This window comes from Rattus norvegicus, chromosome 1 (genome assembly GCF_021556685.1).
Source record: "Rattus norvegicus strain SHRSP/BbbUtx chromosome 1, alternate assembly SHRSP_T2T, whole genome shotgun sequence".
Taxonomy (NCBI): Eukaryota; Metazoa; Chordata; class Mammalia; order Rodentia; family Muridae; genus Rattus; species Rattus norvegicus.
Window position 1 is genome coordinate 109,740,612 of NC_141534.1, and position 11,889 is coordinate 109,752,500.

General features: G+C 48.2%; 1 protein-coding gene across 2 annotated transcripts in view; it reads right to left on the reverse strand.

Annotated features, from left to right (window-relative positions):
- Window positions 1–1,310: 1,310 nt before the first annotated feature.
- The window catches only part of E2f8 (E2F transcription factor 8), an 18,656-nt gene continuing 8,077 nt past the window's right edge, over window positions 1,311–11,889 (reverse strand). The window contains 8 exon segments of one of the 2 annotated variants that reach the window (NM_001100580.2): window positions 1,311–3,167; window positions 3,602–4,002; window positions 4,127–4,259; window positions 6,720–7,263; window positions 7,923–8,010; window positions 8,253–8,453; window positions 9,430–9,567; window positions 11,142–11,303. In NM_001100580.2, coding sequence (NP_001094050.2) covers window positions 2,985–3,167; window positions 3,602–4,002; window positions 4,127–4,259; window positions 6,720–7,263; window positions 7,923–8,010; window positions 8,253–8,453; window positions 9,430–9,567; window positions 11,142–11,303 — 1,850 coding nt within the window. In that variant the 3' untranslated portion in view covers window positions 1,311–2,984. 2 annotated transcript variants of the gene reach the window in all.

An 11,889-nucleotide genomic window follows, 5' to 3' on the forward strand; every position in this document is an offset into this window, starting at 1 on the left:
TGGAAATAAAATTCCGTAAGGGGAAAGAAAGGAGCTGAGGATATAGTTCAGTTGGTAGAGTGCTGATTTAGCACGCGCTAGCCCTGGGTTCGATCCCTAGCAGCACTGCATAAAGGAGGAGTGCTGACACGGGCCTGTAAGCTCAGCACGAAGGAGCTAGAAGCAGGAGGATCAGTAGTTCAAGGTCATCTTCATCTATATAGTGAGTCTGAGGCCAACCTAGGCTATATTAAACCCTGTCTCAAAAGGGTAGGATGGGGAGAGAGATAGGAGGGTAGTTTGGGGAAAAAAAAATGTTGTTCAGAGAAGTTTTATTAGCATGGTGCCTAGTATCTTGACAGTTGTTCCCAGCCAAGGAAATGGAGTGTGTTCCTAGAAAAGCCCAGAGTCACATTTCCTTTGTGAATGCCCATAAAACAATGAACCATACTCTGACAGGAAGAGGGTATTTATGGGCGCTGGCGGGCTATGTGGCTACACGTATCTGTCATTGTCCAACAGAGTTACCACAAAGTTAGTATCTTAAAACAGCACCCATGGATTATCTGCCCCAGTGTGCCAGCCGCCTGGTATGGCCCAGGGATCTCTGCTTTGTGTTCAAGGCTGCAGCCAAGGTGGCAGTTGGAGCTGTGATCCCTTTCAGGCTCCCCCATGTAATGATTCTTGTCAGCTTTCTATTGTGGTGACAAAATAAAATACCTCAGAAAGAAAGAATCTAAAGGAAGATACTAACAGCCTCAGCGGTCCCTGAACATGGCCATTTAACCATTGTTTTGGGGTTTGTCTGGTGCAAAACTGCTCTCTGCCTGACAGCCATGAGGCAAGGATTGCTGAAGGGGCCAGGGCCAGCTCTATCTTTCAAGGACTGCATTTCCCCCAAAGAACTACACTCTTTAAACAGGCCCCATCTCCTAAGGTTTCTACCACTTCCTCAAACTTCATCAGATTATGAATTTGTCAACGGTTGGAGCATCATTCATGCTCGAGCTCACGTGCTCGAGTTCCCTACCTCCTAACACTGACGCACTGGAGACCAAACCTCTCAACACGTGAGTCTTGGGGGAACACTTCATTCCTTGCTCTTCACAGTCAGGTTGAGGACAGAATTCAGTTTTGTGGCTACTGGCAGGACTAGAGTTGTTTCCTTCTGGTTGTGTTAGCTGTCGGCTACCTTTAGGTCCTAGAGGCTGCCCACTACTTCCTTGGAATGTTGGACTCTTGGAGTTAAAAGTCCTCAAAGCCAGCAAGTGGGAAAGATTCAAGTTAAGATGTGAACTAGTCTGATAGGAGCAGGTAACCACACACCAGACTATACACACCCCATTCATTTAATGGTTTCTTGATCGGGAGCAAGGCACAGGGCCTACCCACACTCAAGGAGAAGGGTGCAGAGCCCAGGAGGCAGTGATCAAGGGGGAAGTCTCGGAATTCTGGGATACAGCTGAGAGATTCTGCCCCGAGCTGTCTTGATAGCTAACATAACTCTTAGGAAAGAGGGGCATCTGGCTTTTCCAGGGAGTTTCTTCACATGGAGGATAACAAAATCAGAGCAGAACATTGGCTTCCAACCTGTCTACAATGGGCTACCTCTCTAGACCAACAGGAAAATCTGTCATCTTACCTGGGCTTGGCCATACAGAATGCATCTTTAAAGATAGGTGACCCTGTGAATGTCCAGAACAGTGCAGAGCCTCCCATAGCTGTTCAGTTTCACTGAGTTGGATGGGAAGGTTGAGTCCTGGCAAAGACTGTAGACTTGTTGCCTTAAATTCTACCTCAGTGGCCTTGTGATCTGGGCTCGGTAACACGCAATTCAAATGTCTGTAGTTCCCAACATTAGCACATAGGAAACAGATATGATGTTCCTGAAAGACTGGGGTCACAAGAGGCGGCTCTTGTCTTCTCAGCATGTGGCCTGTCCTTTAAGGGGTCAAGATGCACCTTGAGCACGCCATAGCTTACTCTTTCTCTAGAGCTCACTGGGGTGTAGTATGTGTTGGTTCTCTGCCAAGAGGAGAGAATCCTTACTGCAATTCCTTCTCTGGAGCTGGACCATAGAGAAGATATGGGACAGTGGCTGCCCCTCTCCTCTGCATAGCAGGTCTGGGATGGGTGCTGGGCAGAGACGGGGACTACCTTAGCTCCTCCTGTCTTTCACCAGTTCTCTTAGCCTCTCTACACCGTCATTCACTATCCTAGCAATGCTCTGGATTGTGGCAGGGGAAGGGGTTGGAGTACAGAAGAAACCTTCCTGTGACCGGGTGTCCAAGGAAGTCATTCCCAAGAACCGGCCTCTGAGGTTAGATAAGTTATCAGTTTCTCTCGACAGTGAGTGCCCTATGTGGCCAAACGAAAGTGTTAACTACATTTTAGAAGAGTTTTAATTTCAACAACTTATGATTAAAAATACATTTTATAAATAATTTTTTCCATAGACTTGATTGAGGACTGTAAACTCTACAAAAAGACAGACTGAAACAGCAAAGGATTAAAGAAATTACAAAAAAAAATAGCTATCGCCTCCCTGTGTAAAAATACATTATACATCACACAGCATTTCCTTTGTGCAAAGAGTTTGAGCAGGTGCTGTGTTCGGTAACTCAAACATTTGCTGAGAGGGAAGTAAACTTTAGTAAAGTTACTTTGCATAATAATAGAGGCACAGGTGAAAAAAATGAACCCGCCCACCCCCAGAAGTTAATGTACCTTAGTTCAACATCTTATTTTATAGTACTGAAGGCTGAATTTGGCCTTGTACAAATGTGTGAGTATGTATGTATGCATGTGTGTGTGTGTGTGTGTGTGTGTGTGTGTGTGTGTGTATGTGTGCATGTGTGTAAGCATGACAAATATCTGCTGTGATATTGAGTAAAACCCCAAGTATTTACAGTATTTTTAAAGGTGGTGTTCTCTCTCAATTCGTATGTGTATATCGTCTCATTAAATAGCTCTTTAGAGAATTAAATTAAACCACCATCTGTCAATCAATGGACATCCTCAGTTGAGACTTCCAGTTTGCGCTGTGGGACAAAGAGGGTTCCAAAGGAGGTTTTGTTAGCACCATCGAAATCCATGAAAGATGAGCTGGTGGGCTTGGTTGGTCCACCTGGAGTACGGAAGAAACTTTCAGCCACCAACTGGGAGCCTTTGGGCGTCACAGGAACAGGCTGATTGGAGAGAAGGAGGATAAAAGGTATCAGACCCATGGCGACCTGTGCTCCGCAGAAGACTCAAGACTGGGCTGGATGGTATCTGGAATGCCTGGAGACTAATATATCCTGTATGGGCAAGGTGAGCTTCAACGCATGTCTTTGCATTCTCAATTACTGTTGCTAAGAGACAAAAGCTAATGACAACCTAGTAATATGGATGCCTTGGGCATTCTTCTTGGCTCTGCAAGGAAGGTTTGCCCTCCGTCATTCACCCTGTCATAATTCCCTCTCCAATGAAGGAAGGCAAACATGTGCCCTCCTATGATACAGATAATCGAATTAAATGGCAATCCATTTAATGGCAACTTGGGGGGCAGAAGCAGTAGGATCAAAAGGTCAAGGTCATCTTCAAGTTTTAGGCCTAACACCCAAATACCAAATACTCTTACCTGCTGTGCCCCTGTCCCAGCAACTGGTTGTCCATTTAGTTGGCTTTGGCCCAGGACTGGAGAGTCATGGATGGTGGCCCTCCCTTGCCGAGAGCTCAAGTTATCTGGTATGACGCTAGCTGCTTCTACACGTGGGGACAGAGGGACTGTGCCAGCTCCAGGCCCGGGGCTGGCAGACATCTGCACGCCGGGGGAGATGAGTCCCAAGTGCTGCAGTGTAAAGTTTACAATGGCTGAGCTTGGGTTCTGGGTGGGAGCAGGGTGGCTGGAGCTGAGAGCCGGGCTGTTCCCAACAGGTACGGCTGCCATAGACGTCGGGGAGACCATAAGTTTCAGCGGTGTCACATGGAATGGGGGAAAATTCACAGCAGTGAGTTCAGACGACGCCACTGGGATCACACCTAGAAAAGAAAGGGGGGCGGGGTGATGTCTTAAAAGCAAGCATTTGTTCAGGAAGCTGACGTCATGTAAGTGAACTGCACGCAGGCCAGCTCATGTCTTAATGGTGATTTGCCATCTACTCACCTGCAATTGGGGAGCCGTAGATCCTGTGGTTTGGGGAAAGTGTACCTGAGTTTTCTGTGTTAGACAACATAGGGTCTGGCCCCAGGGATGGGCACTGGGTAAGAGGGATTAGGTATCCTGATGGGAACAGGGTCTACAAAATAAGGAGAAAGCATTTATCTCACACACGTATAATCAGGTAGTCCATTCAGTAAAAGGAGTGGCTGAATACAACCCAAGACCATGTCCGACCTCTCTTTTTCTATTTCCACAGGCTTCATTGGAATGCAGCCTTACCCTTTGTATAGGGGCTGTTTGTACCCCAGCAGGGACAGAGTTGAGTGGGTGCAACGGAAAACCTATGTCCTAGGGAACCAAACACATGTGCTAGCTGGCCTTCCAGGTTTTCGGACTCCTGGTTTAGAACTAAAGAACTGCACGAGCAGGCTATTTCCTTGTACATTTTGTTCCGGGCTGGCAGGCTCCTCGAGTGGAAAGCAAACCGAGTCAGAGGCCAAAGCTGACAGGCAGAAAAGAAGCACCAATTGGTACATAATAGAGACCCGGATGCCAAGAGGCACGAGCCTCCGTGGTGGCTGTGGATGTGGCTCCCACCCCGTTAGATTGCTGCACATTTCTAAACACAAAGGGCCCCCAAAGTCTGCCCCTCCCCCCACACACCCTGTACTGGAATGGGAGGGGGGTGGGGGGCTTTAAAAGCTCAGCTGAGACACGGAGGCTTCCTTTCATCCTCTTTCAGATGCTTCTTCTCTCTGTTGTCAAAACAACAGCCCACACTTTGATCCCTAGCTCTTAATCGGTCTTTTCCTTGGGAACCAGCGAACTCAGCATCCACAGTGCTGAAAGATTTAAACTGTCTCTCAGGTGCCTGGTACTGCCTTGCAAGATGAAAGATGCAGGGATGGAGAACTCTTAATGGCTGGGTCTGGATATGCTACACCGGGCTGCCTGCTAATGCCATGGAGAGTTATCCTCTCTGAGGGACAAGTTACTGTGGTTACTGGCTTGACTTATTACTCAGTTTCTACAAATTACATTTCTAATCCTTTTAGCCTATAATAATACCGTTTTTTAAAACTGACAGAACGAGTGGATTTTGGTTTTCCCCATGAATGTCACCTCTTACAGCCTTCTGCAGCCCTATCTCCTCGTCACTCGTCCTGTTTTGTTTGCTCCATCTTTATGACCTACCATCAGACATGGCTGCATTTGTCTGCATACCGCCTCCGCCGCCTCCATCCCTACAGGTCTGGGGCCTCAGAATATGTTTATTGAATGGACTTAGCACCTGAATCATTTTCTTTTTCTGTCCAGTCCACACTGAGGAGTCAAAATGAATTCAACAGAGATGGGGACTATGGGACGTGAGAAATCCAAAACCTCTAGTCTGGGTTACCCAGGGAACAACTGAAAACCACTGCAAAAATCACACCTACTGGCCTAGAGAGATTATGGCCTTTCGGGAATACTGAGTCAAGCCAGGGCCAATGTACACCTCCTAGCATGTACATTAAGTGCGAAATAACTCCAAGAGGCATGGATGGTTTGACTGTTTCCTATGAGGCTATCCTGGAGGAAGATTCCAGACTCAGGCTGCCTCAACAAGCAGTGGCAGATAACGCCATCCTGCCACTATGGTGTCCCGAAGGGATCACAGAGCCCTTTATATATCTCTTCGCGTAATAAATTCACCTAACCCCACAAAAACTGTAGAGTACACAGAAGCAGCTATCGAAGGTGGGTGATGGGTTAGACTTGATGTGGGGCAATTTCTTCTAACCTAGTAGATGGCAGGGAGGGGTGGGGAGGTGTTGGAGGAATAAACTCATTGACGGATAGAGAAAAACAAGATGTGGAGAAGTCAAATTCACAGCGGGGGCAGAAGGGATTGAGTTCTGCTTCTGTGCTTAGTTGCATCTGTTAATGACACTTCGTTTCATGGGCCGCCATTGTCCTGTGACTCCTATGACTTCTGAGTAAGACTCTCAAGCCCATGACACACAACGTGTGGGCAGTTGTACAAAAAATATTAATCCTTTCCTGATCTAATCTTACCTAAGAAAATCTCCTGGAGGGCCAACATCTTTAGAAGCCAAGGCATCCACCATACCTTTGGTTCGACAAGATCAGCTTGATTTTTCAATTTACACAAAAAAAAAAAAAATGGTAAACATGAGGAAAAGATGGGGTGGGCATATTCCCTTCTAGCCAACAGATGCCGGGTACATGACACCAAGCAAACGGTTGAGGGATGACTCAGAAGGCACTTTACGGGAGGGAGGCCTGTGTATTCCCGCAGTTGTGGTGACAACTGCTTATAAACTATTTATGACTCTCATGACAAGTGTTCGTGTTCCAGTATGGGAACGGAGAAATGGACTTAGGGACAGCCACCTGTGACGCTTTAAAAAGAGAGCAAGTCAGCTTTTCCTTCTCAAGGTTTAAAAATGTTCCTGCTGTCATCCTTGTGAGGATTAGCTGTCTGGGACTTCATTTGGATAGAGGATGTTAAGGGACAATTCTTTGTCTTGTCAGAGACAGCTCTTTGCTGAAACTTAAAAGCGCCATCCCACCTGAGGCTAGCTATACTCACCGTGGGGGTGGGGACATTCTCAAGCGCCTTCAGGTCCTCTTTAGGTTTCTTTATGGGACCGGGACCACCGTCCTCCAAGGCGCCCGTCCTCTTCGTGCCTCGATCTCCGGTCGTCTCCTTGCTTCGATTCTTAGCACCTTGCCTTTCTGGTGCTGGCTGCAAGCTTCCGGGTCTGCAGGAGGCACTGGACTTTGTGGCATCCGTGGCCGTCTTCTCAGTGGGGGCGTCTGTAGGGTCTTTGGATCCGGTAGCATTAGAGGACTGGGTGGGGCAGACTGTTGGGCTCAGGCCATGGGGTGGTGTCAACATTTGGGCTTGGGCAGGTTGCAAGTAGATGGCATAGGATGGGCCCGAAGGGGCCTGAGGTAGGATCACAGGCACTGCAGATGACAATGGGCTAGGGATCAGGGGGACCATGCCCAGGGGCTGGATAAGGGACGGAGCAAGCAGTTCCAGCTCAGTGTTCACTGCAGGGTCCAGGGGAGCCAGTGGTTTGTAGTGCCCAGATCTTGTTAGGTTGACTTTTACTCTCTTCCTGGGTTCACTGAAAGAGAAGATTTATGGGACGTCATACAGCCACACTGCTCCTAAGCACTCGTGTGTGTGTGTGTGTGTGTGTGTGTGTGTGTGTGTGTGTGTGTGTGTGTGTGTGTGTGTGTGCGTGCGCACGCACAGGCATGTGGAGGCTAGAGGTTGACATGAGACGTCTTCCTTAGTGATTTTCACCTTTTCAGTGAGCCCGGAGTTCATCAATTTAGCTGGAATGGCCAGCCAATGAGCTCCAAGGATCCTGCAGTGGCCATAACTCCACAGTGGGATTAGAGATGGCTGTTGCTATCATTTTAGCTGAGGGGGCTGGATAATGAGCCCGATGGAGCCTCCAGCAGTCACACCTTCACTGTGGGATTAAAGGTGGGGGCTGCCGTGCCAGGCCGTTCACATGGGCTCATGTTTGAGCACCCAGCACCTGACCCGCCAAACCATTTCCCAATCCCCGAGTCCTACCACTTTTTGGCCCAGGTTAAAGCCGCACTTTCCAGGACAATAGCAGCAGCTTTTTGGTCTGTTTTGGCTGAGGACGGACACTGTAAACACCATCTCTCCAGTATCCCCGGGTAATGCCACCCTTGCATAAAGCAAACCCGTTCTAAGACCACACTGAGAGGACAATGCATCTCGTTTCTATCCGAGCTGCTGGCCTACCTTGACTGCTCCTCCAACTGCATCTTGCAGATAGCAGCGAGCTGGGCCATTTTGTTTGGGACGGGTGGAGAATTTTGAGAACTCTCAGCTGGTAAAGCAGAGAAGGGAGAGGATAGTCAAAGGTTAAGACTGAGTAGTCAGGTGGAAGAAAACTTGGGCGTCCAAGGAACAGAACACACAGGTCCGCCACCTAGACGCACAGCAATCGAACGATAAACCTCACAGAGCGCTTTCTAGCCTTAATTCATAGGCATGAGGGATCGAGTAGGCTAACAGGGAGCAGATGGGAAGTGACCCTTAGTGGAGCCTTGACTTTCCAGGAAAACGTACCTTTGCTGCTCTTGACAGGGCTGCTGGGAGCGGAACTGATCTTCCTCCGATCATTTTCTATGCTCTTTACCAATTTGATAAGAGATGGGTGTCGAGTAAAGCTGGGTTTCCCCCGTGTAGAAAAGAGGTTTTTGGCACAGTTCTCTTTTGCAGACTGCTCAGCCTCTAAGGAGGCGGTGAGAGGCATGACTGGGCTGGAGCCTGAAATGGAAGAAGAGGCCAGTGAGTGTGTGAGAGCACAGTTGACCCTGCTTCCCTGCTACAGAGGGAATCAAACTGCAGCAAAGGGTAACAGCATGGGGTGCCTACTGTGTGCACCTGCTCTCAACGCTCTGCACAGGGAGCCTCTCAGTTAGAGATAGTTCTTCGTGCTCCATCTCTGGCACTGCACCGCACGGCTGGTCCTCCACATCTGAGGAGGGCGTGTTCCAGAACGCCTCTTACGTGCCGAGAGCTGCAGAGGCACATGCCTCTCACATACAATGACGCAGAAGCTAGACACAGCCTCCAGTCTATGCCGAATCTTCTCTTGGTTACTTGAGATACCTAATATAACGCCCATGTTTACAAATAGTTGTCACTACATAGTCTTTAGGGAACAGTGACCAGAAAACATTTGCACATGTTTGGTACCAAAAAAATTTTTTTTCGTTCCATGGTCGAACCCTTCGATATTAAACAGGTGGATACCGAGAGTGGACTGTATCTCGAAACCAGAGGAATGCCGGTGTGCTCTCACTATTGATTTTCCTGTCTTGTGATGTATAAAGTATTGTTTATTTTTCTCTTCAGGGGAATGTTGGAGCTGGTGAAGCTGGTGACCCTCATGTCTGCACCACATGGGAGGCCCCTCTTAATGCATTCCATGATGGATCTGCGAGCACAGCCACAGAAGACAATGGCCAAGGATACACTTTTATGAAAATACCCTGGGCCTGGGTTATGCAGCCATCACTATGGCTCCTAAACCTTCATCTCAAATTCCTGCACCAAAGGACCTCTCCCCGGACGTGTGTTCAAAGTCACAGTAGCCACCTTTCTATAGCAGTGTTCGTCTTGGACTGCTTTTCCAATTATCTACATATGGTCTTCCCACGTGTGGGGCTACGCAGCGAGGAGGGGAGAGAATCCCTCTAGATTAAAAAGATAAGCAACGACAAGAAGAAAGCATACACACCACTGTTATTTGGGCTGATTTCCGGGCCTGTCCATTTGAAAGCTGGCTTCCGTCCTCGTTCTTCTGTAACATGAACTTTCTTGATAAGATCCAAGCTACTCAGAACATTAGCAATATCGTACAGCCTCCTAATTTTTGCTGGGGGGCGGGGGGAGACAAAAAGCATGGATAGCATTAAATAGAATAACGAAAGATCACAGGATTTTGTCTCCTAAGAAAGTCAGGTGTATTCAAGAACTACCCTACCAGCATCGGCCAGAAACTCCTGACTCTCTTCAAGTTAGTCTAACAATGACTATAATATAAGATATACAATAACTATGACTTCTAACAACACTGACTGAATTGAAACAAAAAAGGAGTCTTAAATAATTCAGGAGTGACTGCTTGTCTTGAGTTTTGAAAGGGCGGTGGTCCAGGTTTCGGTTGGAAGTGACTTGACGAGATGATCCTGTTTATGAAATGTCATATTCCTAGGTGTCTTCTCGTGAGTCAGAATGGGAAGAGTCAGAAACCGATGGCTTTTCTAAACACAGTGGTTTATAACGGGATTTACGCAGTATCAAAAGCTTGCAAAATCATATACAACAAACATATAAACTAACCCTGCAAAACATGCAAAGACTGTGCACCTCACTGACCTTCAAAACCTTTGGCCTTTGCCTTTAACAAGTCTGCCTTTATGCCAGTGTTCAGAGTACAGGGTTACAAATCGAGTCTCCTGTCTCACATGCCTGCCAGAGGGTTCCGTATTTATTCCCCAAGGATTTGGCAAATGACACATCTGTAGTTCTTGGAATAGCTTCCAAGGCTGTGACTGACCAGTAGTGGTTTCGAGCTGAAAAGCACCTGGTGACTCAGAGAAGCAGGGGACCCATTGGCAGTATCAGGATGCATCTCCTCAAATTACACTTTTTTTCCAAGTGCGGCCAGTTATCAGTGCCTTACTCTCTGCTTAGTTCTGTCTTGTGGATGAACTATCAGCCCAGGGGTGTCCTGACAGCCCAGGGGCATCCTGCCTTAATTCTACAGGCTAGGAGAGCCTTCTAGGATACGGCATCTCCGGGCAAGGGCCCAGACCATCTACAAGCTCTCAGACCGCTCTGCCTCATTGATCCCCCTAGTAGCTACGTCCGCATTGTCGTCCCGTGAACACAAGTGTGTGGGAGGTCACTCCCGTCTGCTTGGCTCTTTTCCACACCTTTTCTGTGGAGGTGCCTACAATGCCTGACATAACGGCGGGAACAGAACTGGTTAGGAACCAGCTAGATTCACAGCGGCCATCTGGCTAAAACTCTTTCAAAGCGGCAAGCCATCTGTGCTGCAAGGCCACCGGGGACAGCTGAGTGGGAATCACGTATACCCTCACGTATCAGCATTAGTGGAGAGATGAGATCCAGGAGCAGGGTCTACTTTACAACTGATTGCTCAATTAAGTCCTGGGAGCTTCTAACCATGTAAAATGGGGACAGTTGCAGCATCAGAGGGCACCAAAGTGTCGAACCGTAGGAAGGTTATACGTCTGGCTGAACTCCACCGGTTAGCAGTAGTGCCACTAGGGGTGAGGTGGGTGGGGGTGAGTTAGGTGGGCAGAGATCGGACTTAGACAATGCACCCAGAAATCTGCTCAGTCAGGGCCCGATCGAATGGTCAGTGAAGCTCTGTTGTTCAGCAATGGTTCCAAAGCCACCCGGGGCAGTTGTGACACTCACTTTTAAACTTGCTTTTATCCAGATCTTCCACGTGGTCCTCCCCAATTAAGATCTTGGCAGCGATCTCCAGGCTTACTATCTGAGGCGTCGACACCAAGAACAGCATCACAAACTTCTGGCTCATCACGCGTAAGGACTTGTCTTTGCGGCTGTTTGCAGAAGCTTTGGGGGAAGGACGGACGGGGGTTAGAGAATTAACATTTGAGGAGGGAAAGTATCGAGCCTTAAAAAACAGCACCCGAATGCCAGCAGCAAACCACTGAACTGAGAGTGGGACTCCCGTTGAAGGAACCAGAGAAAGGACTGGAAGAGCTTGAAGGGGTTGGAAACCCCATTTGAACAACAATGCCAACCAACCAGAGCTTCCAGGGACTAAGCCACTACCCAAAGACTGACCCTGGGCTCCAACCTCATAGGTAGCAATGAATAGCCTAGTAAGAGCACCAGTGGAAGGGGAAGCCCTTGGTCCTGCCAAGATTGAACTCCTAGTGAAGGTGATTGTTGGGGGGAGGGCGGTAATGGGGGGAGGACGGGGAGGGGAAGCCCATAGAGAAGGGAAGGGGGAGGAGCTGGGGGATGTTGGCCTGGAAACTGGGAAGGGGAATAACAATCGAAATGTAAATAAGAAATACTCAAGTTAATAAACATAAAAAAAAAACCAACAAAAAACAGCACCATCCAGGTGTAGGACGATGTCCTCACGCAGGTGAAGACAGGTACAAGATAGAACGAGGCCTGTCATTGGACG